The sequence below is a fragment of the Dermacentor variabilis genome, chromosome 3 (assembly GCF_050947875.1).
Source record: "Dermacentor variabilis isolate Ectoservices chromosome 3, ASM5094787v1, whole genome shotgun sequence".
NCBI classification, from domain to species: Eukaryota; Metazoa; Arthropoda; class Arachnida; order Ixodida; family Ixodidae; genus Dermacentor; species Dermacentor variabilis.
In genome coordinates this window covers 39,380,985-39,408,977 of record NC_134570.1, presented here as the reverse complement: position 1 = coordinate 39,408,977, position 27,993 = coordinate 39,380,985, and the positions used below count along the sequence as shown (strand labels likewise).

The 27,993-nt window shown below is 47.8% G+C and overlaps 1 protein-coding gene and 3 non-coding genes across 4 annotated transcripts; all 4 read left to right on the top strand.

Moving 5' to 3' along the window:
* Positions 1–5,875: 5,875 nt before the first annotated feature.
* Positions 5,876–26,158, top strand: LOC142574478 (kelch-like protein 10). The gene is made up of 10 exons (XM_075683542.1): positions 5,876–6,161; positions 8,119–8,325; positions 10,042–10,253; positions 13,074–13,312; positions 15,624–15,810; positions 16,572–16,771; positions 18,016–18,126; positions 18,332–18,523; positions 20,354–20,479; positions 25,268–26,158. The coding sequence occupies exons 1-10, from the start codon at positions 5,919–5,921 to the stop codon at positions 25,420–25,422; spliced, it is 1,872 nt and encodes a 623-aa protein (XP_075539657.1). The 5' UTR covers positions 5,876–5,918; the 3' UTR covers positions 25,423–26,158.
* On the top strand, positions 24,349–24,423 carry TRNAS-GGA (transfer RNA serine (anticodon GGA)). The gene has a single exon. It is a non-coding gene; the product is annotated as a tRNA-Ser (tRNA).
* TRNAS-GGA (transfer RNA serine (anticodon GGA)) lies at positions 24,630–24,704 on the top strand. Its single transcript has one exon. It is a non-coding gene; the product is annotated as a tRNA-Ser (tRNA).
* TRNAS-GGA (transfer RNA serine (anticodon GGA)) lies at positions 24,911–24,985 on the top strand. The gene has a single exon. It is a non-coding gene; the product is annotated as a tRNA-Ser (tRNA).
* Positions 26,159–27,993: the final 1,835 nt, after the last annotated feature.

Sequence of the window (27,993 nt, the reverse complement as noted above, 5' to 3'; positions counted from 1 at the left end):
CTGATAAGAGTGGTTCATGGGTGTTGAATGCAACTAATCGACAGGCCAATGCGCTTATGGCTGTTTAGAACTTTTTACAAAGTGAACGAACGTTTTTTTATGCGGCTGACAATGCGCTGGCCAGTTTCTTTGTGCTGAGCACTGCAGTTCAAACAGCCCTTTATTATGTTGTTTAAAAAGAAACTGCATTCGAGCATGCTTCACGCCACTACTTACCTAAAAAAATGCAAGAGACAGAGAAAAGAGGGTATACAATTATTCCACACTGAGATGTAGTATATTCCATATGAAATTACCCCCCCCCCCCCCCCAAAGAGAAGAAATAAAGAATAATGAAGTAAGTAGCCGTTGCATTCCAAATTATCCTTAATTTTTCCCGTCCGCCCTCCCATCTAACACGTATGGTGGCAAACAGAGATTATTACTAATCTTATTAATTTTGGGGCGTTACTTTTGAGGATTTATTTTCGCGGCGACAGAATCCAGTGAAGGCACAAAATGGCTGAAAAACATGTGTTTTATATCGGCAACGTGTTTTATTGACCTTTGGCAGTGTAACCGTGTCTCGAACGTCGCATTTATCATCTTGGCTCGTTCTACGTGCAAAAAGAATGTCGGTCACTTTGCTGAACGCTCTCTGCACTGACGTGCTGGGCGTACGCGAGCACCGCCAATGTGCCGGAAGAATGCCTGATGCGCGCCATCGTAAGGAGTCGATTGCAGGGCTATTGACGGCCTGAAGAAATCACAACGCCTCGTCCTTACTTACGTAGCCCTGGAACGCTTGAGATCTCACAGCTGAAGTAATTGACGGGTGAGCCCCCGCAGGCTACCCGGGCCACGTGACCCGGGCACAATCAACCGATCATCGCAGTAACCTTAACTCCGCTTTCGTAAAGAATACGTACTCCGAGTAATGTCAGCTTTAGGTGTCACAAAGAGAGAGAGAGAAAGAGAGAGAGAGAGAATAATGCAGAGAAAGGCAGGGAGGTTAACCAGAGGTAGTTCCGGTTGGCTATTCTGCGCAGGGGGAAGGGTTAAGGGGGATAAAAAGAGAAACAGAGTGGAAGGGGGAGATAGAAAGAAAGAGAGAGACAAAGAATATTCAAAGCATCAAATCCAAGGAAAAGCAAATATCCACAATATTTGATGGTATTGCGCGGTGCTGTCCGAATGCTCTCGAAACAATATAAGCGCCGGCAAACATTAAATTATTAAAAAAATGGTGCACGTTTACTAAAGTAAGAGAGCTGAGAATGTGCATGTGGCAGTGTTCAGGTGTAAACAATCATGTCTTCGTTATAGCAAAACGAAGCCATGTAGAGTTCAAGCTATAGGATAAATGTGAAACAGCCATCAGATTCAAAGGCCCGTTGAATTGCGCTACTTAGTGGGGACTCATTTTGCTGTCACCGCGCAAGCCAGTAAGCAGAAAGAGAACGCCCACGAATGACAGAATACGAGCACTGGGGTGTGATCGGAGATCGTTGCTTGAAACGCGCGTTCAGTTTGCGTTCAGCTTCACCTCACGCGATTGGCCTAAACCGCGTCGAGTCATCAGACGCGCCTTCGTTTTTTCATGCAGCCACAGTTCTGACTCGGCACAAAAAAGTAATGTGCCGAGAGATTATTTAGGCTTCCTTAAAACAAAGACAATATCGTCTTCACTAACAAAATACGAGGTCTGTTAATACGTGTGTGAAACTTTATATATTTAGAAGCGCTGCAGGCATTGAAAGAACGTCAATGTGGTAGACTGATTCCTTCTGCAGTTTCAATTTAATCCTCACAATTACAACAAAAAAGAAATTATGTATCGATTTATTGGGCACCAGGACATGCTGCTCTTCCTTTTTTTTTATTAAGATGTATAGAATCACCGGTTGTCAGCTCAGGCACGAGTTGGTTATTGGCTATAGACCTTACTAGAGTGCAAAATACTATTCTACCTGCATTGCTGACTGAACGCAGCAAGTCGAAAATCCCTTCAAGCATGGTGTACTGCCTTCGTCAAAGTAGTCGCATGCAGCAATGCGCTGGCCAGTTGCTGGTCACATCAATGCTGAACACATCAAAGTGTAATAGATCCACATTTCGGGTTGAGTTTATCCGAAGCCTAATGTACGTGTCTTTTTCCTTGCCACCATTGGAGAGAACCAATGAAAACAAACGGCACGCACGAATGAGCGCACCGCGACTGAAAGAGTCAGAGCAGAATGGCGACAAATGCCTAAGTGAAGGATCTGTAATGCTACCGGATAATGAACTACCAATGTTGAAGCTTGGCCAGCGGCGATGGCGCATGAAGAGATGATGCGAAATGGCGCTTCGCATTCGTGAAGCGCACGCTCGTGCCGATATGATGCGTGTTTCCTGAATAAACGATAACTTTTGAGTTGGGGCTCGAATTGTAGTTTCCGTACGCCTTTTCTTTGTGGTTTGGTTTTCGAAACCGTAGTGAACTGAAGCCATGAGACCCAGCGTTGGGCGTGCTCTTGACTGCAACGCGCGCGATAGTTCTCGTTTCGCTTGAATAATTTACCGAACATTCGAGCCCGTCCCGCGGGTGCCGTCGACTAAACAGCGAGAAGCTGAATGGCAAGACAAAGGAAGCATCGCGTAACACCAGCGGAGAAGGTGTCCGACCCGCATACACAGTAAATTATTCAGGAGAACCGGGTTACAGAGCGCGAGGACTCATTTCTTCGTGCGTTTTCGATGCGGGGCGAGCGGAGACAAAGCGGGCGCATATTTGCACGGATTGCGAGTTTCAAGCGAACAAACACGAAACAGGGAAGCGGTGTAGCTGCGGGCGAAATTCGCTCTCGCCGGATTTTTCTTGTCACCCACGACTCCAAAGTGAGCATTAGTTGCAACGTTAAAAAGAAACAACCAAAAACGTTGATGCCTTAATTCCACCGCGATATTATTGTATGTTATTGTCTTCTTAACTATGCTTAACAACAATGCGCGTATGGTACGCGGCATTGTGGACCGATGAAAAGACATTTGTTGGCGGCTCCAATCAGTCGATGCCCGTAGCCTTAGCATACAGAAAGATTACTGCTACTGGTGCTTACTCGTCGAGGTTAAAAAGAAAAAAAAAAAACAAAGGAACAATAAACATTGTTCTCCGTTAACGAATACCAGGATGCGCTAGAAAGATCACGATGATGTTTTGCAGCTAATCGAGACTATCGCAAAGACACAGGTCATGTTGTACGAGGAGCCTCCCGTGTGAGAACGTGGGGAGTCTAGAGCATGGAAACAGCCGTCGGACCGGAGATTCTTCCAGGGCAGGTCATCGCCACCAAAGCCGCCACGCTAGGAAAGAACGTAAATAAAGCGCTCCCGTCCCCTGCCTCCACACTGTTAGCTTTTGTTCTCCCTGAACTCTTCCTGTCTGTTAACCCTGGATCGAGAGCAATAAAAATTAGGACTATTTGATTTCCGAACCAAGCTAGGTTAACGAAGAAGCTGCGGTCTCTCACTGGAGATAACAGGAGTAGAAGCAGTCACAAATCGGTTTGCAAACATACGGTGCTGTAGAAACTCACGGAAGAAGATAACTGTTTGAAAGCATGAGCCAGAAGTTAGGATATAAAATATATGGTGGAAAGAAGCTCATGAACATGGCTCAAGGGAGCAGTTACATGGCACGGACAACAAGCTACGCATTAACGAGACGTGAAACATTTACAAAAAAGCGATTTGGCGCGTCCGATAGTTGATGCACGAGCATAGGACGCATATAAAATGTCGGCGTATATGCTGTCTGAAGCAGCAGCCAATTCAAGGCAATGCAAGACGGCCCGCCCTTGATACGTTCGTGAGATTGCGGGCCTAAATAGCCTTTTTAAAGCGAAGCTTTTTTTGCCTCTTCCTTCGACTTTCCCACTGCTGCTGCTGCTGCTGCTGTGGGTTGCTGTCGCGCACACCGCGTCGGGGGGTGGTTCCGAGCGTGTATATAGATGGCAGCGCGAGCAAGAGAGGAAAGGCGACGGGAAAAACTCGTTTTCACTCCACCACGTCGAATGTCCACAATGCTCTTTGGAGCACCCTGGCCGTCACCACATTAGCTGCTTGACAGCTGTAATTATCCGTGACTCCCCTCAGAAGCATTGCAGAAACTGCAGCGCTTCCCTTTTTTACTAAAGCGCGAGGCCAGAGGGGACGCAGATAGAACTGCAGAGAGAAGAAGAATGAGAGGGATAAGAGGCAGGTTCCAATATAAGAGAGGGGGGAGGTGACGTGAGAAGGCAAGGAAACCCCACTACTCTACGACAGTGGTTGCGGGGAAACAGGATAAGCTTAAGTTCAAGCTACGGTACAGTACGTTGCTACTAATTCTGAAAGATAAACGCCGTGCAAATATGTCGAGCGGGCAACTTACGCAGGGCGTGCAGAAGCAGAGCCGCATTAATTAACGTGCACCGCAGAGCCCAGGTGACAATACGGAAGCGGTCGACCGTCAATCAACACTTCTATGCCCACCGCGCTACCTTTGCGGCTATGGCATTGCTGGAGGTTGTGGATTTGACTCCAATCGCGGCAGGCGCATTTTGACGGGGGCGAAATAGAAAACGCACGTGCACATAGATTTTGGGACACGTTAAAGAACATTGCGGTGTCAAAATTAATCCGAAGTCCGCCACTACGGCTTGCATCCGAGTGTGGTTTTGGAACGTACAGCCACATAATCTAATTCAAGTTTACCACTTCTGCCACCATGCGATGTGCCAAATGACAACGCTCAACCCTCTCAGAAGTTATAAAATATGGCGCGCAACAACGCCTCAAGCAAGCATCTCTCCCTGTTTGTTCTGTGTACTACGAAGACAGACAGCAGTGGTGCTCGCAAGGTGACGTTTAACATCAACTCACCACTCTCGTGTTAGCCTAAACTTAGACGAAATTAAGCTTTAACCGTCAACATCACTGCTAATTATCATCAATCGAAGCATCCAGCACGGAAAGCTTCGCTTACGTCGATTCCTGCAGTGCGTGGAATCTGCATATATATTTTTTTTATTTTTGGCCTCCTGCCCCGACTTTGCGGGTGCTAGAAGTTTTCTACTGGCTGCTGTCACGCAGAGCATACAACAACTTGGGTCACCAGGCATGAGAACTGAGCTCATGCCACTGGATATTTGAACACTCGCGGTCAGTACCCCTGCAGAAAGGATCCATCCCTCCGGGACATGCCAGTGCGGCACCGTGCGCGGGATTGATCACAGGCTGCGCGCACGAGTGCTGTTCCAAACTCGCTGCATGCGTAGTCTTATTCACCCTCTCGCGCTGCGCTTCGGAATAATGAGGAACTTTTTCTGAAGAGAGGTGCTCGGGTGGAGCAACTGCCGGCATGTTTGGCATGGCTATATCCACCTGCAGCCAGCAACGTTCTCCTGATTCTTTTCCTGCTCCCAGACTGGGTATATGCCACTGCGTAGGTGCTCGAATAGACAAGCACAACAGGAGGCAGGAAGCGAACGAGTCGGCAACAGAAAGTCGTACTAGTCGGCTACAGCTCAGTGAAAAAGTAGTACGCAATAAATGCAGACAGTTGCGAAAAAAATGTAAATCGGACATAGTGGGAGGGGAGCGTGCAATGATCTAGCGATGTGCGTTGAGCTACAGAAAGAAAATGAAGAAGTGGAGATAACACACATTAGTAAACATCAAAGAAAACTTCGCTTATATCGCCGATTTCCACCATTGCATCCACGGGGAGCGCTAATGCTATTCTTCTTCCTTTTCTTTCTTTTTTTGTCACGAATAGATATCTATTCCTCGCTCTCTCGCGTGCAGTTTGCATGGGCGCGCAAGACAAAGACGACGCGGCGACTTCCACGAGGTGCACGCGACAAGAGCAACGGTCCCGATTCTGCGACGACGCGTCATCTCGTCGTCCGAGCACCATGTCCGAGGTCTCCTCCTCTGCCGACCATTCCGTCCGGGACGGCTGCAGGGTTTCGTACGACTGCCTGGTTCGCACGGCTGACGGCGGCGTGTTCAACGTCCACCGCGGTTTCTTGAGCGCGTTGAGCCCCGTCTTTCAGGCCCTGTTCTCCGTCGAATACGGGGACCGCAAAGATGTCCTTCTCCAGGACGTCAAGGCTTCTACAATGGGCGTGTTGTTCGGTTACCAATACCAGAATAAGGTGGGTCAAGTAGCAAGCGATGGAGACGCGACGCGAGTTGGTACCTAGTCCTTGTGAAAATAGGCGGGAAACTTGAACCCCGATAGCGCCAGTCAGTATCAACAACACCATCGTCACCGCGGTCCCCATCGATAAAGCTATTATCATCATAAAAAGAAGCCTGGTAAAGTCCGCCGCAGGATGAAGGCATTTCCTAATGATCTCCAGCCTAAGCCAGCTCTTATTCTAAGCTACAATAAAAAAATTGCGCCCTTTCGATCTTATCTTGTCCCCAAGGAATAAATGTAATCTATCTTGCATGAGATAGGGCGAAATGCAAAGGTAATCGTATACTTAAATTTGAGTGCGGATTAAAAACACGCAGATGTTCAAAAGTCACCCGAAATCCTTCCACTAAGGCGTCTATGACAGCTCCAGTGTTGATGTATGGTGCTAAACGTCATCAATCAATGAATCATGCGTGCATTTGCTTTATTCAACGATGCGCCAGCGCCACATAGCGTTTCTGACAGGAAGTGAGCGACTGCAGAGTGGTAAAGGAAGTTTATAGGCATGGCGGATGACGATTAGTGTTGAGGGATAAGATAATATCCCAAAGTTGTAAATTTTCTTTAGTCTGGGAATGCAAGTTGGCTAATATCGTTTGCCAATACTATTATTCTTTGAACTCGGTGGCATTTTATTCCCTTTGACACTCATCCTGTTACATTAATAAACCACCGATGACATGCTCTACACGTCACTCTTCTTGCACATCTTATCACTCTTAATTACAGAAAAAAAAATGTCTTGTACCCTCTTTCTCCATCTACACTGTGAAAATGTTTAAACCCTTCAAGGTGTTTTCTTGTTGCACTGGTAACACCCTTGCCGTTAGCACCTTACAAAAATTTATGTAAGACTACGACGCAGTTCTAAATAGGCGTGCTTTGAAAAAAGACATAGTTGAAAACTATGCAATTATTCTAACAGACTTGGACGCAAAGAAATATCCGAGAGGAGAGTTTCATATCTCTGTCTATGAAATTATATTGTCGGATGTTTGTATGCGCCCAAGGCTGTCAGAATGATTACATAGTTTTCAACTACGTCTTTTGTCATCGCACGTCTAGTTAGAACTCCGTTGTCGGCCTCTATAACTTTTTGTAAGGCCCTAACGGTAAGGATATTACCAGTGCAAAAAGAAAACAACGTTAAGGGCGTAAGCACTTTTACAGTGTAATGCACATTGCCGTCTTATCTCCTAGCGCGGCACCTGTCATTTTCCGTAAGGTTGCCAATAACAGGGAGGAAACCAATGCCGGGAAGAATAGTCACTTTGTCAGGAATCGCAAAGAAAACCTTAGTTGCAGACAGGTGCCAAAGTCCTTTGAATGCCTTGACAGTCAACGGCCTTCTTGTCGAAACGTTGGCACCGGATTGATGAGTCATTTTCTATTCATCGCTCGCAGTCTCCTTACAAAAATCTTTATACTTCATGTATTTATTCGTCAATACAGAACTTAGTTCCTGTCAGGGTTTTTGTCTAATATTGAAATTATTTAGTACACACCATTTTATAGGAGTAGTGTTTTGTGACAACTGCTTCAATTCTTTGCCAGCGGTGTATAAATGAGATTAAATCAAGAGGAGGCGCGGTGCACCTCTTGGAACAGAAGCGCTGTTAATGAAGATTTAAGGGGGCATATTCTTCACAAAAGCTTTTCCCTGCCTTGGTTTTTTTTTCTTGCCAGAGGTAAAAAAGAAAGAAGTGGGCGACTGTGTGTGGTTTCACAGCCGATCTAAACAGCGCGACAAAACGAGGACAATTTAGAGAAGTGGAAGGACAGACATATAGTTACGAGCACAGCGCGTGTCCTACCGCTTCCTTCTTGCGTCCTCGTCCTTTCGCGCTGCCTAAGCCGGCCGTGAAGCCTCAATTTTTGCAACCGGATGCGTTTGTTCTTCATGGCTGCAGCTGCGCATCAACGAGGAGAACGTGACTGAGGTCTTGGCCGCGGCCGACATGTTGCTTATGGACGACGTGCGCAACCTGTGCCTGAACTACATGCTGTCCAACATGGACATCGAGAACTGTCTGGGCATGGCCACCTTGGCGCGGTGGTACCACTGCCCGAACTTCAGCCAATCAGTGTTCAGCTATGTGCGTGAGCACTTCGACCAGGCGAGTGATTTTTCTGCGCGGCCTCGCAGTTTTCGACTGCGAACGCTCGCCTCCGTATTCTAGAACGTTCGTCCTTGCTGCGTGTTGCGCAACTAGCAGAGCGAGGTTAAGCTTGACACTTCCCGCTAAACCGCCTTTTCGTTCGCGCTCAGATTTTGCGCAAAGGTAGCATTTTACGTTTGAGTTTGCTCTGATACCACATTTGTAGGCGTCCTCTGCCAGTATTGTCAATAATAAATTCGAAATAGAGGTGGACTGCGAAGGCGCTACTGAATATGTTTTTGTATTACTTTGACAGAGCGGCAGCCATCTGTCACTGCAACGGCGCAGGTGCAATGTTCTCCGTCGCCATGATAGATGGCGTCACTGTTTCGTTGCAGTGGACTAGGTATGCTTTGAGTGACAGTTCCCGTAGACAATACCTACTAGTAATACCCATGCAAACGTGATAATACACTTAAGTTACTGCGAATTTCCACCTCTGCGCAATATGTGAGCGCGAATAAGGTAAATCTTTACCAGGAAGTCTCATGTAAACCTGGCGCTGATAATTTATTGACAACCTCTGAATGCACTGGCAAGTACACCGCTATCCAACTCGAGAAGAACTTGTACAGATGTGCCAGTCTATTGTGCGAGCTTCGTTTATTTGCGCGATGTCCCGCCAGAGGGGACCTCCTTTCTATATCTGTTAGTTACAGTATAGGCTCCAACTCTAATATCGGCGTCCCTCGGGAACCATCTTTTCTAGCGCGGAGTCACTGAGGACAGGCACAGTGCAAAGTGTCTCGGGCGGCCAGTCGCGCGGCAATTTTGCCTGTATTCGCAGGCTTCTTTGAGGCTCGGAAAAACTTTTAGGTAGCACGTATTCAGCAACAAAAAGCTGTATCGGGGGTTCTCATGCTGCTCTACAATTTTCTCATTGATACTTTTAAACTATATATCATGATTGAGAAGTTGATTAATTAAGACTAATTATCTAATTAGAAAGAATGCAAAAAATATTTTACTACCTCCAAGCGATGACAAACATTACCTTGGTTCGGTCCAGCTGCGTGGTATTTGCATATCTTAAATTTTGGGCCAAGTTACGTAAAACACTATGTGTAGTCAAATCGAGGAAAAGGCGCCCAGTCCCTGCTTTTGAGTACAGGGGTTGGACTCGCTTGACAATCTTTAAGACGCTGGTCATCTTCAGTTTACGTTGTTGCTGTTGATCTATGAGTCAAGTAACGGCGTGAACTGCTGGCGTTGTATGCGTACAGTATTTCAACACCAAGGACAGTTTGTTGGGGCTTTCTGAGAAAATTGAAGGCACAGTTGATGGCAATGTAGGCGCCGTTTGCGGGCTGTTGCAACTACATTGCAAACTACCAACGGTGTCCTGCAACGTGTCGCAGAAGCCTGCAGGTATCCATTTCAGAAATGGCTTCAAGATTTCAAGCATATGTGATATGGTCAGCGTGTATACTCTCCGCTGTCAGCAGTGAATTGGACCATCTGCACAACGTAAGCTGCTGAAACCCGCGCTGAATGACCGCGCACTTAGTGAAGGAATGGAATGGCGTACCGCATCTCGAATGAGCTCTGAAACGAAACATTCTTTACCCAGCCGTCGCTTTACCTCGTCGTTCGATGACACCCTTGTTCAGCGTCTCGTGTCGGTGTAGCACCTGGTGACCGACAGCTTTCTGCGCACTGCATTCCGTGGTGCAGGTGTGGCGTACAAGCGACGAGTTCCCGGATGTGTCCGAGGCGCTGCTCGTCGAACTGCTCGCCTCGAGCGAGCTGAACGTGCGGAACGAGGCGAACCTGCTGCAAGCGATCGTGCGCTGGTCGTCGGCCAGAGATGCGTCCGCCAGCGGTGAGGCTGGCGCCGACCTGTCGAGGCTGCTGCAGTGCGTGCGCGTCGGGCTCTGCGGATCGTTGTAAGTGGCGCCCCAGGTGGCCATCGTTTAGAGCCGTTGAGTTCCTGAAACGTGAGACCCAGAAAAAAAAAGACATAAGATTCGCGTGTATGCGCGGCTACGTTTTCGCTTACAGCCAAGATGCTACTACGTATTCAGAAATTCCCCGCGTGAAAAGAAATTACAAGGGGTTTGTAAACCCAGTAAAGTACGCAAGATGCGCAACATATTTTTTTTAAAGTACACCGCACGTTATGTGAGGTTGTTTTCCGCATTTACCACTGCCTGCCAGGCTTGAGCTATGGTGGCCATTACTAATGACAGCGCTACCGCGCCTTTAATAATTAAAGAGCTGAAAAAAATTTTACAGCCCCTTACGTTCTTGCTTATGGTAATACTAACGTATTGGTACTCCCAGAATCTTAACCTGGTACCAGACACATACCCAAGGGGGGGCCCGAGGGGGCCCGGCCCCCCCCCCTCTCCCCCCCCCCCCGCCCGAAATTAAGACGCATAACCTCCCCGCACCACGCCACCACTTCTCACACACGTTCCTAAAGCGCCGCCAAATCATTTCTGAAACTTGACAGATATTCGGTAGTCAACATTTTGCTGCCTTTCTCACTCCTTTTGGATGGTGGTAGTTATCGGCATCTCCTGGGGTGTGAAGGCTAGTTTCCTCACCGATTCGATGCCCACGCGATTAACTCGAGATGCAAAAGTTGTCACCGTCTTTTCAGCGGTCACGCGCATCGCTGTTGCTTTCTTAGTTCAAACTTCTTTGTTTAGACTGATCCAGGGAGCAGGAAAGGGATTAGGTTCGTGGTCAGCTGGTCTGTATGCACGTGGAACGAGTGGCGGACAGAGAAAACGCCAATTGAGTTTAACTTTTCCTTTTGCTTCATTATTTCCTCGAGTAACGGCTCGCCGCGACGCTGACAGATTCTCGGAACCATATACCTCCTAAATAGGTTGGATAAAAAGGAAAATAAAATAATGTGAAACAGCGTCCATCATCGAACCCTGCCATAACCGTTAAACCCATAAGCAACATGAATGTCATCCGTTACCTCGTCTGGTTTTTGCCTAATTGTAGAGCACTTCTGGTGCAAGATTGCCAACTGGGAACAACAGTCGCAAGGAGTCGAGAAATTAAGCGATCTACTATGGAATTCATCGTCGGCAACCGAGGCAACAGCCAAACAGGAAGAAAAAGCAAAAATTAATAAATGTAACCGTTGTTTATGAAAATATTTATAGATCAACATCTTTTTACCTAAAAAGGAAGTAGAAGAAACGCCGCCGTAAGTGGAGAACAATTCCGTGTGTTTGGAATGGCGCTTCTACAGTACTAAAGTCGAGCCTCCTGACGTAGCCACTTCTCTGCTGTGCTTATGTAATTGTCTTTCTAAGCTTCCGCGGTGGGCGTAGTAAGTCTAGAATCGCAGCGTCCTGCGCCCTACGCGGTTGTACGGGAATGGCGGCCACGCATCGTTGCGTAACTTCACAAATAACAATACAAGTCGGTTGCGGCACTTAATTTGGTAGAGCATAAACGAGGGATCCAAAAGACCTGTGATGGTTCCGCAAATATATATTTCTCTATAATTCTTCCAGAGCTAATTCAAAAAACGCTACTATAGTTGGATACAAATTAAGTCTGCAGTGAAGCCCCACCCACGCCGTCATAACCGCCAGCCACTGCTCCTCCCGGGAGGCTGCAAATAATTCGTTCTTAAAGCTTTTCCTGTTACCCAAATAAGGCGGTAACGACACAAAATAAAATTATTAGCGCCTAATTTTATACCTTTTGCCTCGCCTATTATAGTGGAATGGCCAAAGCCTAATTCTTTATTCAACTGAAATAACATGCTTGCTTTGCTGCAACTATTTGTTGTCAAGTTTCACTTCAGTTTGCATTGAAGTTTCATGAGGAGAACGGGTTCAGCAGTGAAATGAACTGGCCCCGCAGACTTTTGAAAAGTGAAATGCTCAGACTTCATACACTTTGTCCATGTCTGTTGCTCACCTCATTGCTTCCGCCGATGAAAAGACTCTTCAAGAACAGCAGACTATCCGGAGGTATCAAGTACGACGCCATATTGAAAAGGCCGCATGACGACGATTTTGTTTGCTTCTGTGATTGGCTGGTGAAGTAACACAACTCCGCGTGGTTTGTGTGCCTTGGTTGCCAACTGCTGTTTTTTAAGTTGTATTCTACTAATCTTTGTTACTCTTTTGTTCTCGGCAGTGTTCTCCCTGCGCAAGTCCATTTGACGCAGTTCCATGTTTGCCAAGTAAAGGAGAGATATATCGCACAGGCGTACCTGTAAAATACACCTTACCTCTTTCTATTATGTGGGTTTACGAGTTTTTATGGCGAATGGTGGACGCTATTCACATTTGTACTGGTAAAGTACCCCCCACCCCCCTCATTCGCATAGAAGTTACCTTGGGTTGCCCCCCCCCCCCCCCCCAAAGAAATCCTAGGTACGTGTCTGCCTGATACTACAACCTGACTTCGCCTTTAGTTTAACGCATTACGCCACCGATGCGCCAGCTGTGCATTGAAAAAATTCTTTACCTTTCCTCTATCACCATTGAAGCCTGGACTGGGCGACTACGTGGTAAATTTAATCTACTCCTGAATTCCTTCACGCAGCTCGGTCGGCCTCATCAGAGTGTCGCTCGCGTCCGCCTTACTCCGTGCAGACGACGTTCTCCGCTACGTCGCTTCTGACGTTATTTTAACTAGTTTCAGATTACTTATAAATATTCATTCCTGTACCCGCGACGTGGTTGCCAGGCGTTTACTCAGCAGCAGTGCACGGCGGTACCCAGGGCGCCGGAAGACTTCGGCCGTTTGTATCCAACGCTGGCGTGCAACCGCGCGTACTGCGATATTGTGTGCGAGGCACAGCGGCAAGGCCCCTGCCTGTGTTCGCCCAGCCCGCTGCTGCTGGTGCAGTACGCCGCCCGTCGCTCGGACGCGGGCGCGGCGTCCCCTCTCGTCGACAGCAAGGGAGACAGCGGTAACACCGGCCGGAGCGACGTTGTTGCCCCCGCTGCACCCAGGAGCTGTGAGTTGCAATAGGAAATTTCATAGTACAAGTCACTGGCCAATGCGAAAAAAGAAGTTCCGTTTACTAGAACACTAGGTTATACTAAATACCATGCCCATAGCACGTTCAACATAAACTAGGACGAGGCAAAGGTCGCTATCACGAAAAGAAACATATCAGCAAAACTACGCCTGCAATAGCTGGCTATCCCAAGCTCGCATAATACGCTGACAAATATTGCGTTTCCTACAGTCAATACCAGAGGGAACTGTGGCGCTGCAATCGTTCAGCCACCGTTAGAATGGTGGGTAGTATACGGATTTGTCTGGTATTCGCGCTTGTGGATTCAGACGTTCTTGTGGCTTTGCTCATTATGCTTTATCTGCCTTAATTGTCCTAAATTTCAGAGCAATGTAAACTTTTCTAAGTTCAGAGGGCTGTGCGAACACGCACAATTGCTACTAACTGCAGCAGTTCAGCCTGTCGAGGTGGCTAACTCGAAATGTGCCAAGCATCTCGGTGCGCTGGCTTAACCCGCGAGAAATTCATAAGGGCGTTCGGTTCCGCTCCTTGAAGCATGCTTACGTGGTATAATGGTTTCAATATCGGGCTTCTGAGCTACAGGTCCTATGTTCGAATCCTACCATCGGACAATATTAATAATGTTTATTTAGTTTTTATACAGTATACTTTCATAGAAATTGTGAGTTTACAAAGTCACAAAGCCGTTCGAAGCCAGAACGACAAAGTTTAGGCACATCCAGGTACTACCCACTATTCCTAAGCAGTCTGAACCATTCCGCTTGCTGCAGCTTCCGTAGACTCCAGTGATCATTGTTTGAAACTGTGTGCTAACGAAGGCGCAACACAATCTGGACAACGTGTATTCTCTAACACTGGGACCCATCGCTCAAGCACATCGGCTCTTGTAATGTGACCGGCTCACTGCGAACAAGGAATCTAGCTGCCGGCAGCCTGCGGCATTAATGACGTTTTTCGTTTTTTTTTCTACTTGACCATGCGGTGTTTCGTCGAAGTCTCGAAAAATTTGAAATTTGTTTATTGTACCGTATAAAGTGTGCAAACTCAGCTACGAAAAGTCGAAAACAGCGACTGACAGCGATGCAATGATGTTACAAAGAATTCTGTAGTCACAAGCACGAAGGATATCACAAATTCGTGTGCTGTACAGAAGTTTATCGTGGTAGCTGTATGACGCCAGCACCCTATTGTCCCCTCCATAATATGTTGCAGCAAACTTTATGATCGAAAGAGACGCTGCTCAATCTCAATAGTATTCAAGAAGAAGACTTCATTCATTCATTCATTGAATAAAACAGAACCGTCGCGGTGGCTCATTGGCTATTGCTGCTAGGCACGAGGTCAAGGATTCGACTTGTGTGTGTGTGTGTGTGTGTGTGTGCGTGTGTGTGCGTGTGTGTGCGTGTGTGTGTGTGTGCGTGTGTGTGTGTGTGTGCGTGCGTGCATGCGTGTGTGTGTGTGTGTGTGTGTGTGTGTGTGTGTGTGTGTGTGTGTGTGTGTGTGTGTGTGTGTGTGTGTGTGTGTGTGTGTGTGTGTGTGTGTGTGTGTGTGTGTGTGTGTGTGTGTGTGTGTGTGTGTGTGTGTGTGTGTGTGTACGTAAACTAAAATGAAAGGGTATTGCCGCATTTCCCGCTCGTCTAATCAGATCACGCGCTTCCCGCAATTAGTGCTGTGCCATCTGGAATCTACGCGGCCACCTTTTATCGATACCAATTTAAATAAATCTTGCAGTCTTACGCGCTAAAACAAAGATTTGATTACAAGCCACGCCGTAGTCCGTGATTGCGGAATGATGTTGACCACCTCGTGCTCTTTAACGTGCTGACCCGAAATGTGCGATGGCACATATTTAGTCTTGCGCCGCTTTTCTTTTCGTACAGGTTCTCCCAACTGTTCCTTGGTTAGGCACATGATTTTTCGGATAACAATGTGTCCGCTACCAAAAAAAAAAAAACTACATTCTGGGATTTTACGTGCCAAAACCACGACATGATTACGAGGCACGCCGTAGTGGGAGACTTCGGAATATTTTTGACCACTAAGGTTTATTTAACGCGCACTCAATGCACGGTAAACTAGTGTTACATTTCGCCCTCATCGAAACGCGTACACGCCAAGGCCGGGATTCGATCTCGCGTCCTCGGACTTGTAGCGGCGCAACGCCAAAGCCACTGCGCCAACCACAACGGCGTGTGTCCGCTGTGAGAAATTCACGCGTTTCTCGAGACACGCGGTGCGCGCACACTTTTACTCACGCATGCATGCACCGTTAAATTTTTTTCTGCAGCAGCACAGCTTCACTGCGAGCGCTGCGGCGTGGCGCGCAACCCGGAGCGCTGGCTGCCACGCATGCCGTACGAGATGCTCTTCGTGGTGGGCGGCTGGAGCGACGGCAACGAGCGGAACGCCATGGAGGCGTACGATCCCAGGGCCGGGAGGTGGCTCATGAAGCACATGCAGGGATTCGGGCCCAGGCAAGATTGGGGCGCGCGCGCGTTCCGCCGTGGGACGTTTGCCTAAGTTGATTGTAACAGAGGAGCAGTGTCAAAGCGAAAAAAAAAAGTGCGCGTGAGTGAAGTGTATACGTCATGTCATAAGAAGCCAACAAACAATGGCACCAAGGACAACATGGGGGAAGTGAGTTTTCCTTACTAATTGAATTAAAGAAATTGTAAATTAATGGAAAGGAAAGGGGATGAAAAAACAACGTGCCGCACGTGAGGAACGATCCCACGTCTTCGCATTACGCGTGCGATGCTCTAACAATTGAGTTACCGCGGCGCCATTTTTCCGGATACCTTCTGCTGTATTTGTTTTACTGCTTGACGTAACCCTGCGAGTGTCAGCCAGCACGAGCACTCGCAAACCTTGGCAGCGGATGTGAACCGCATCCGCCGCCATGTTTTGTGAGTGATGGCTCTCCTATCCTCTCACTTTCATTTAGCTGCCAGATCGACTTCCTCTGAAACGCGCTGATCTCTCATTCGATATGTAGAGCTGGACAAATTGTTCCTTAACTCTGATGCGTGCTTTACGAGGACACCCTTAGCGGGTCATTTCGTAGTAGCCTGAGCCATTCAGCTGTATGGGATTTTTTTTTTTCTAAAGACATTCGGCTTCGCTTTAAAGATCTGTGCTAGACGTGACGCGTGCTTTGAATTAGCACCTTCCTGATAGAACAACACCAAGTGAAGTAGTCTAAGTATTAAAAAAAAGGCCCATATGTTTTCTGCAGGGCCTACCACGGCGTGGCGCTTCTGCGCAATCGGCTGTACGTGGTCGGGGGCATGCAGGACAGCGCCTACCTGCGCTCCTGCGACTGCTTCGACATCGAGCGCTGCACGTGGGAGGCCCGTTCGAGCCTGAACATCGCTCGGGGCTACGTCTCCGTCGTGGCCCTGGACGGCTACGTGTACGCCGTCGGAGGGCGCAACGGTACGCACGCGCAGACACCCGCGAAACCTAGAGAGGGAAAAGTGCACATTGAAATGCGGTCGCGTTAGTGGATCACGTGGGCATCTGGCATTTCTCGGAAGCCAGGTTTGCGAGCCCCAATTTTGTCGCCCCATGTTGCACGCGGGAATGTGGGGACAGGGTCGGTGGCTCCAAAGAGCAAGGTCACCAGCTGAGGCTCTCGGAGACCCGTGATTCTCGCGTTAGCGTTTAGATCACAAGGACGGCGAGACGAGCTTGAGGAAGCAACGTTGTGCCAGTGAAGGGCTAGGACAGCGGGAATAGCCGAGTGAGAACAGGGTGAAGGTTTCTTGGGCGACGGGTTTCTGTACGCATTCGCGCAACTTTTACGGACTGTGACTCCCTGCTTGTCGCGTGCGCCTCTCGACAAAGGTGTCCTGACATAGGTCTCAATTGTTCAGACACCGAGTTCAACGCTATTGAAGGTTGCTAATCACATCAACATATTTTCTCGCCATAAAGTGTGACAACATTCTTCGTAGATAAAGCGCACAGGACGCACTATTTGGGCATTTTGTTTAACCTTGTATACCCCGGTATTTCACCTACTTAAACTGCTGCTGAAGGGACTTTACTCACTTGCATGCAGAGGACTTCTTTATAGTGCTCCGAAATCTCAGCTACACGAAGGTTCTTCGAGGTCTATTTCGTCCTATCGAAATAATGTGACTGCGACCAAATTGCATACCCTAGACTGTGGCAGCTCGTTAAGCACGTATATAAACAAATTTAGAGAGCTTGCAAACTCTCTACAAGTCGACCCCAGATCGGCTGCTTCGATGTGGTATAGATTTAAACTTTTGTTTTTGGACTGTTGTTCCTCGTAAGTCTGATTCCCATGCACGCTTCTTGCAATAACATTGGAAACAGCAAAACATAAAAGAAGTTGTAGGTCCTGTGAGACATTCTAGATTTTTTATAAAACAAATATATATTTACGGCTGACAACGAAAACATTCTGTGACGGAGAGCTTTTAAACCACCACAGTCGGCACTTACGGTGCAACTCCGTACTGCGTCTTGTGGGGCGCCTTTAAAGTTTCCCTGTGTGCCTGCATTGCGCAAAATGTGAACGTGTTGCTCACTGATCACGCGGTGTCTATAGGGAACTCGTCGAGGCGATGTTGTTGCGATATGCTGTTTTCTTAGCGTTCGTGGCTTTTTTCCGAATGAATCGAGACCATCGTTATCCTCTTGCCATGCAGCCAGCGAACGCACAGCCTCCGTGGAGCGGTACAGCCCGCGCTCCAACCAGTGGACCCTGGTGTCCGCCATGAAGAGAAGACGCAGCGATGGCGCCGCCTGTGCCTTCAAAGGCAAGTCACGACAAGGCTGCAGAACATCTGTTCAATGCTTAAGCTACTACTGCTACCACTACCGCTTCAGATGCTAGTATACTGCAGTTTAAGCAGTGACGTATTGCACTCTGTTTACACAACAACCGACGCTACCACACAAGCATTATTATTTCTGGAATTGTTTCTATAGAGGTGTACTTCGGCTCCCATGCCTATTTCGCAGGCAAGATATACGTGAGCGGCGGCTTCAACGGCCAGAAGGTGCTGACGAGCGTGGAAGAGTACACGCCCAGCCGCAACACGTGGTGCCTAGTGCGGCAGCTGCCCAGTCCACGCTGCAGCCACCAGATGGCGGTGCTCGGCGAGCGCATCTACGTCATCGGCGGGTACGATGGCCGCCGACGGCTAAGCTCAGGTATACGGGCTAAATTTCGACGACTGGCCTAATGTTTTGTCACGTCTCTAGGACATTTAGGTGAAAAAGAAAGTCAAGTCCAAATCTCCCGAAACACGTCAAAAATATCCTAAGCCTAACAAGTAGTCTTGACATTGTTTTGTCTTCACGGTAGAACTATATTTGCTGCACGGCTAGATTTCATGCCGGTTTCATAAATTCTTTTGTTCATAAATTCCCTTCGCCATAGGCCGGCCGCTTTCATGCGCCGAGCATCACGATTGGCTGAAATCTTCTTTTGCGAAAACTTCTTGCGTATGAACTGACCATAAGGTTCTCGGCCGTCGTTCACAAAAAGCTCCTATGCCAGAATTCGTAAAGGCGAGTTCCAGCCAATCCTGATGCTGAACATATCATTAGCGAAGGCGCCCAGCAAATAGCAACGATCACTTCCGAACGACAAACTTTGTCAACTGGGTCCTTCCTTCGTAAGTACCGTCGTCGATGGACGATCGCCGATTAAGATATCGTGAATCGCGGACATAGAAAGGGCGGCCAATGAGCAGGCGCTTCTACATAAGCTTTATGAAAAATTTGAAGGTCGCTTAAGCTTCGCCTCTAAGAGTGCATTGCGATAGCATTCAAAGATCCCTGGTTGCTTGTCGCGCTTCCCGGCAAGCGCAGTTTCTTTGCGGATGGGAGGAGGTGATGGTGGATGGTGGTGCTGCAAGGAAGCGAGCAGGCCGCGCCGCTCTATGAATGGTAGAAACCCTGCAAAAGGGGTTTGTGTTTGAGTTGTCGCGTAACAGAATTTAGTTTGCTTGCATACTCAAGTTACAATCCGACGCTATCATGTCTGTAGGTTGTGTTTAGGTCGCACTTCATAATTTTCTGACGCATTTTACTTTGAGTGACTCAATTAATTCAGTAACGCCTTTGCGCCACTGGGAGGGCCTGCATGGTTGTGTTTCGGAATGATTTTTAGCGCGACGACGTTCGACGCCGACACTGGATTTCGCGTTAATACAATCTGAGTGTCCGTACTCACAAGAAAATCTTACGCTAGCAATCTTCATATTACAACCAATCCAGAAGACGGAAATATTACTAGCGAAGTTGGCCGGTCATTCGCAAACATCACTTAGGAACGAAAAGCTTTTTGCATCGGGGCCCTAGATTCACTCGAGAACCATGCTTTTTTCTTCTAGAAGAAAAGTATAAATTCTTTGTCAAAGTGTCCAAATAAAGGTATTTATACCAAATACACCATGAGTGGGCGTCATTAAAAAGAGACAAGCTTGGCCGACGTGCATGCACCTGAGTGACTGGGACGCGATAGCATTGTTAAGGTTGTTCCGTCAACGTCTTTGATTGAACTTCTGCATTGTCCTGCATTTGAAATAACATTCAGACCATCGCGAGGGCACTCATCTAACACTAATGTCAGTATGAAACTAAAATGTCACCACGTTTGGTTAACACAATCATAAGGAATAGATTGGTTTTGATTACTTCTCAAAGATTGGCCTTGCTTACTTTTAAGCTTTCTGTGGGATCGGCTTAGGTTATTTGCCCAGACGGTCAAATAACGACACGCGAAGCCCAAAAGAAGCAGGCAAAGAAAGCTTCATTTTATAAGTATTTATTACAAAATGTTGCTCGCCCGGCGATGCAGCCACACAATCACCCCGCTGAGGCTTCGACGGTTTGTGCGTAGCACGCGAGCCGATGTTTCTCTGGCGCCAATCGATAACGATGGCGCTTTCACTTGGCCGAGAGTCCTTTCGTGACAGAGCTTCACATTTTTTTTCCCTGATGACGCGGGTGGCTGTTTCCTGTCCCCGTGTCCAGTGTTGGCCAGCAGAGAGGGCGAGGGGCCGCTGTGGTGGCGCTCTGTGACCCCCATGAGGATAGGCCGGAGCACCTTCGCCGTGGCGCTGTTCGATGACGGGCTGTACGCCATCGGCGGTTTCGACGGTGAGTGCCTCTGACGGCTCGAGAACCACAAGAGTGGTTTCGGGAAGCGTACTGACAAAACATATCCCGTAATGTCTTTCTTTTTTTTCGTGTGGTCACGTATAGTGATTATCGCTTACAGCGTAGTACAAGAAATTTCGAAACAGCCCAACAACCTGGTACCACTGGTTAAAATTATTTGTACCGACTTCTCACCTGTCCTAAATACTCTCAGGGCACTCTGATATGTTCACATGCCAAACAGCATGTATACTATCTACTTTTTTGTTTGCCATGTCCCTACTCAGCGCCTGGCATAGATAAAATAATAGAGTTTAAAAGGCTCCTCACCAGACCCTGTTGAGCTGCTTTTATGGCCGTACGTAGGTGCAAACCTGGCAGACTGTTTACAAAGATGGCTTGGTGGGCTAGTCGGTAAAGCATCTTAAAGGGTTAACAGCGCACACAGAACGGGACAGAGTGAAGTCCTGTTGTTCTTCACACTGTACCCATCTGTGTGCGCTGTTAACCCTTTAACTCGCAGATGTGGTAGTCACGGCCGGATGTACGCACCCAGCTTTTCTTTTGCTGCACCCAAACCTGGTGAGGACTCCTTTAAAGAATTTGTAGTAGTGGCGCTGACAACACTGTCTCCCGCTGTTTTCGATTTACATCGGTCGCCATGCACAACGTTTTGCGCGATAGGAACTAAGTTTGCGGTTGCTCAAAGCAGATGATTCGTGTACGTAATGCAGAAAATTTGCGGGTGCTAGTTGGAATCGCTTGGCGCAGGGTAGGGGTAATTGGAGATCGTAGGGAGAGGCCTTCGTCCTGCAGCGGACATAAAATATGATGATGATAATGATGATTATGATGATGATGATGATGATGCACCCATGGTCTTTGCGCGCTTAGCCGACTCTGAGTCACGGTGTTCTCAAATTTAAGCCAACATCTGGTTCGACAATGACCAGCTCTTTAGAATCTTGACACGATGTTGGAGCACATGTTCCGAAGTTACCACGCAGTAGGGCACCCTTCACGTTATTGCTGCATTCTTTCATGGCCTAAATCCCGCTTTGACATCGATTAGTTTGTTCACTCTCTTGCAGATGAAAAAAAAATGAGCGAAAGAAGGCGCAACAAAGAAATGGAGTGTTGACCAATAAAACAGCATAGCTTTCAAAGGGAAGCGGAGATCTAACGTGGTGATTTTCGCCAGCATATGCTGCACAGAAACGAAGTGAATGGACTTTATTTACATTAAATATGGGATACCAGAGTGACAACATCAGCGTTAAGATTTGCTTGAAATCAAACAAAAAAGTTTAGGTCCCCCTCCCCCTCCTTTTTTTTGCTGTAGTATAACGAACGCTTTTACGTCAAATGAATGTAGATAGCCAAAAGGTTGTGGTAAAATTATCCGGCAAAAAATATATTAGACGACAACGTGCTACCAAAGACAAACTCGACATGTAAGGCTATGTTTACACGACGAAGCAAATTGCCATTAGAGCTTGCAGATTGTTATCACAGGATCATACGTCACCCATTTCCTGTGGCGTCCACTGGGTCCCCGTGAAACGATTCACAATGCACCTGGAATCTCAATCACTACGCAGATTGTCGTCGAGAAATACCAAGCTACGGATAACAGATACTGATGAAGAAACGCCTTCCAGTGCAAGTCGCTCGCTGAATTGAAACGTGAAACGCACGCGACAAACGTGTAGCTCACGCTGATATCTCTCTGGCTGCGGCTTGTTAAGGTTCACTTTGTGCGGCCATGAATGGAACGAATGGCAAGCGCCTGAGACACGACGCGCCTAATCGTCACGCCCGTCGACATGAAAAGACTTGTCCGTCGGGTGTGTGCGATGGGATTATGCCCCAGTGCAAATTTACTCTCCACTGACCTCCGTTCACCACCTCTACGCCAGGGGTTGATTTTTTTTCTCCGTATTCCTATGTGCTGGCTGACCAGTGTGCTGACAAGGCCCTCTACCGGGGAGCAAGAGCAAATGAGGTTGCCCGAATGGTGTAGGGTATAAGGTCAGCGAGACACCTCGTGGACATCTCTGCCCCTGCTTGCAGGAGCACGTACGCCGAACGTTTCTGTACTTTTTGTCTTGGAGCGCACCGCTCACCCGTAACGATCTCTTAAACTTCTGGTATTTCTTTTTACATCATCTCGTCTTACATCTCCAAGCAGACGCTGTTGAAGATCGCCGAAACCTCGACCCCGTAACAAGTGGTGACAGCTGTAATGGGCTGAATGTGCTCTGCGCTCCGACGCATTTTTGCCGTAACCCGTTCATTGAAGAGCGAAAGCAATGTCTACGGAGTTGTCCGGCTTTTCTCTGTTGCCGTGGGAATACTAGGTGGGGAGGGATCCATACGCCGTTACTCACAAGTATGTGGGCTACATTGCTTACGACCGCCGCGATAACTACAGGCTGTTTAAAGGAGTTCCTGTGGTGTGCCATAAGCATTAGAATGCCTTCGAGAATGGAAACAACTCGCATTACCATACACAGATCTGGAATGCTTCTAGCGCCAAGAAAACCGCGCACAAATACCTAACAACTTATATGGGGCGGGCGCAAAGTATTCCATATGCTTGTCACAAAAGTTGTAGGTGATAAGTCAGGTGACACATTTGTGCGTAATCACATACGTCGCGTCAATAACCCAGATAAAGGTGAAAACGGCCTTCAGACATTGACTGAACAGCACCTTGGTTTTTACTGCCCTATGTGTACTGGCTAGCGCTGCGAAGTTTTACCCCATCTTCTCATCGATTGAGGCCATCTCGTCAGTCAGGATGTTTCTAGTTATTACCGTTACTAAGCTGCTAACTACTACTACTACGGATAAAGGGAAAATGAGACATCCACCCGTACGTAGCAATTGCTACAAAGGAAACCCATACGGGTTCCTCGAAAGAAAAGCCTCATAGTTGAAGAAAAATTCGTCCTGGTCCGGGACTCGAACCCGGGACCACCGCCTTTCCGGGGCAGCCGCTCTACCATCTGAGCTAACCAGGCGGCTAGCAGATGGCAGAGCGAAGTCGAATTTGTCGACAACACGAAGCAAAGGCAAGAGTTTGACGTAGTAGTTCTGCGGAAACCCGCAAGGTGGAGAGAAGTAATGAATAAAGGGAAAATGAGACATCCACCCGTACGTAGCAATTGCTACAAAGGAAACCCATACGGGTTCCTCGAAAGAAAAGCCTCATAGTTGAAGAAAAATTCGTCCTGGTCCGGGACTCGAACCCGGGACCACCGCCTTTCCGGGGCAGCCGCTCTACCATCTGAGCTAACCAGGCGGCTAGCAGATGGCAGAGCGAAGTCGAATTTGTCGACAACACGAAGCAAAGGCAAGAGTTTGACGTAGTAGTTCTGCGGAAACCCGCAAGGTGGAGAGAAGTAATGAATAAAGGGAAAATGAGACATCCACCCGTACGTAGCAATTGCTACAAAGGAAACCCATACGGGTTCCTCGAAAGAAAAGCCTCATAGTTGAAGAAAAATTCGTCCTGGTCCGGGACTCGAACCCGGGACCACCGCCTTTCCGGGGCAGCCGCTCTACCATCTGAGCTAACCAGGCGGCTAGCAGATGGCAGAGCGAAGTCGAATTTGTCGACAACACGAAGCAAAGGCAAGAGTTTGACGTAGTAGTTCTGCGGAAACCCTCAAGGTGGAGAGAAGTAATGAATAAAGGGAAAATGAGACATCCACCCGTACGTAGCAATTGCTACAAAGTGCTAAATTGCTCCTTTATTCATTACTTCTCTCCACCTTGCGGGTTTCCGCAGAACTACTACGTCAAACTCTTGCCTTTGCTTCGTGTTGTCGACAAATTCGACTTCGCTCTGCCATCTGCTAGCCGCCTGGTTAGCTCAGATGGTAGAGCGGCTGCCCCGGAAAGGCGGTGGTCCCGGGTTCGAGTCCCGGACCAGGACGAATTTTTCTTCAACTATGAGGCTTTTCTTTCGAGGAACCCGTATGGGTTTCCTTTGTAGCAATTGCTACGTACGGGTGGATGTCTCATTTTCCCTTTATTCATTACTTCTCTCCACCTTGCGGGTTTCCGCAGAACTACTACGTCAAACTCTTGCCTTTGCTTCGTGTTGTCGACAAATTCGACTTCGCTCTGCCATCTGCTAGCCGCCTGGTTAGCTCAGATGGTAGAGCGGCTGCCCCGGAAAGGCGGTGGTCCCGGGTTCGAGTCCCGGACCAGGACGAATTTTTCTTCAACTATGAGGCTTTTCTTTCGAGGAACCCGTATGGGTTTCCTTTGTAGCAATTGCTACGTACGGGTGGATGTCTCATTTTCCCTTTATTCATTACTTCTCTCCACCTTGCGGGTTTCCGCAGAACTACTACGTCAAACTCTTGCCTTTGCTTCGTGTTGTCGACAAATTCGACTTCGCTCTGCCATCTGCTAGCCGCCTGGTTAGCTCAGATGGTAGAGCGGCTGCCCCGGAAAGGCGGTGGTCCCGGGTTCGAGTCCCGGACCAGGACGAATTTTTCTTCAACTATGAGGCTTTTCTTTCGAGGAACCCGTATGGGTTTCCTTTGTAGCAATTGCTACGTACGGGTGGATGTCTCATTTTCCCTTTATTCATTACTTCTCTCCACCTTGCGGGTTTCCGCAGAACTACTACGTCAAACTACTACTACGGATTACTACAATAATTCCTGTTGCAGCCTACGATTGCAACTGCTAATAAACTGATTTCAGTGCTTCTATTTAGCGTATCTTTAATTTACGCTGCTGGATTTTCCTCTTTGCGACTGGCCTCAGGGATGAGCACCACAGCGGAGGTGGAGAGTTACTCCGCGACCACCGACAGCTGGCGTCCCGCGGTGCCGCTCAACGAAGCGGTCTCTGCCATGGCCGCCTGCACACTGAAAGGCCTCAACGTCTGCAGGCGCCTCTCCGCATGCGCCGAGCGCTAGCCGCGTTGGCGTCCTCGATGAATTTGTATAACAATGGTTTTATTTTTTTTGTGAAATTTTGTAATTGCATGCGTGCATTACTCACTCGTGTAAGTCTCGCTGTCGCTCAAGAAACTCCTTTCTCTTCGCGCGCACACACTTTGGAGCAGATGAGTGCAAATGCGAGCAAGTTGAGCTTCGGACACAGCGAATCTATGTACGTGAGTTATTGGAAGTCCTGGGAGAATAGTTTGTTTCCGTTGGACGATTCGATGAAATCTGTTAACCGCTAAAATAGAAGGACAGAAGCAAGCATACCCCATGGTTTCACGCACTTTTTTACAGACATCCCGAAAGCCTCTTGAAACACTTCGCAATATCCTGGGCAACTAATTCGTTATACCCAATGTGCATTCAAACGTTTCGCTATATATAGTTTACTACATTATGTGGTCCTGTGTACGATTACGCGTCTGTAGCCGAAACTTTGTAGACGTGCTCACCATATCCGGTGCAATTCCTTCTGTGTACCCGAGTCTCTTGATTAGAAAGCTTCTGTATATCCGAGCTTAGCACTTTTACGCTGTAACCCACTCGTGTTACTGTGCGCTGCACCAGTCCTGCTGCGCCAGCTGGTCTCGTTACATTGCCCCTGCGCCGCACTTCTTTAATGACGACGACGCCTCACGTGTCGCAGTCGCTGACGCGTTGCAGCACATTGCAACTTGCCAAAGCGGGTACAGCATTAGGATAGTGGCGGTTGCATCGAACACACTCGCAGAAATTAAGACTTTTCATGGTTGGCCATAACTGGTTGCCGACGCTGTAATAATCGCGGCGCATTACAGACATCCATGTTTGAAGCTTTGCTCCCTCCCCCTCCCTCTTGTTTCTGGGTGCTGGTTGCGGCTGTTCTGCTTTTTTTTTTTGCGACCGAACGGAGGAGGACCGCAGCGATGTGCCACCTAAGCGCAGACGTGAGTTACAATAGAAACACGTCGTCCTTCGTAGTCATTCCGTCGTCATTTCATCCCCTTCGTTCCATTAGGATCAGTTCTTCATTGTCGTACCATAGTCATTGTTGCACAGCCTTCACTGTCTCTTTGCGGTGTCATGTCGTTATCACCTCACCGTCATCACGCTGCCGTTATTCCACCATCGTCATTCCATCGTCTTCATGTCGCCGTCACGCCGTCGTAATAACGCCGTTGCATGTCGTCAACCCATCAGATTGACGTCATCGTCGTCGTGCCATCATCGTAACTGCGTAGCCATTCCACTGTAGTCCTGCTATTGCCATACCGTCAGCGTTATTCAATCATCGTTTTATCATGTTTAGAGCGAAGCATTCTTCCGAGAGCTATTGACTGCGCAAGTGCACATAGATGTCATATAGTATTGTATCGGCTTATAGAGTGCCTAATTCGTGCCAAACATACTGCAGTTTTTCCGTACCTTTAACAGGTATGAACGCCTAATCAGCCCTGACAAAAACGAACGATCGTGTGCTACAGGTGTTCTTAATTTAACTCACGTGAAGCGTACGCTTAGTCGCGCAACCGACTTAAGCACGTTGTACCCTCAGCATGGGGTCTTTCGGCAGTAGCAAGACCAATTGCATTTCGCAGATAACTGGAAAAAAGTACTCTTAACTACTAACCAGAGAAAAGCAACTGACGTCATCAGACGTATGTGAAAGCGGCTACGGAAGACCACCTCTACTGGTTCTGAATGAAGAACCCTCGGAAGACATACAGCTGCGGAACAAGAAGCGAAGCGGCCCGAAACCGTAGACACGTCGTAGTTAAATAAACCTGTACATTGTGTCGTGCTTCGATTCACATTCTCAATAACTAAGAAAGCTTTGAGACCGTGGGTTGTAGCCCTGCCGCGGCGGTCACATCTCAATGGGTGCAAAATTCGAAAACTCTTGTGTGCTTCTAGTTTACGTGCACATTAAAGTACCCCAGATTGCCAAACTTCACCATGTTGCCTCGATTACGGCGTGCCTCCTAATCCTCTTTAGAGTATTTTGTTTACACTGCTGGATCTTCGTTTCGGCATGTAAAACTCCACAATCTAAGTTTTCATTTGGGAGATGAGTAGAGAGCGCGAGCACATAGCAGGTGAGTACAGATGGCTAAGCAACATGCGATGGAAACGAAGATTTAAAAAAAATGTGATGGCATGATTAGGCTAATTAGAAGTACAAATCTAGGGTATGACGGAATACCGTTTACTTTAAATGAAAAATGAGGGCCTACCGACTTAACTTTTAAGAAAATTGATGGTCTTGGCTCCAGCCGAAACTCCTTTGACAAACAAACTTGATCGATGTTCTCTTTTCATTCACTTCATGCCAAGTACCTTGTTCCACTAGATAGTTCATTTCGTAAATTTCTTTCCGAGTTCAGCATTAGGACAAGCCGACATTTCAACTTGTGCATGTCTGAGATGGCGCTGTTATGCTGTCACGCACTGTCGTAATCAGTACCCTCTGCAAAATCTGTAAGCAAAAACGTAGGCGCCACGGAAAACATTGACAGTAGAGAAGCTTGGGAGGCCTTGCTCCAGAGCGAAGCTGAAGACGAC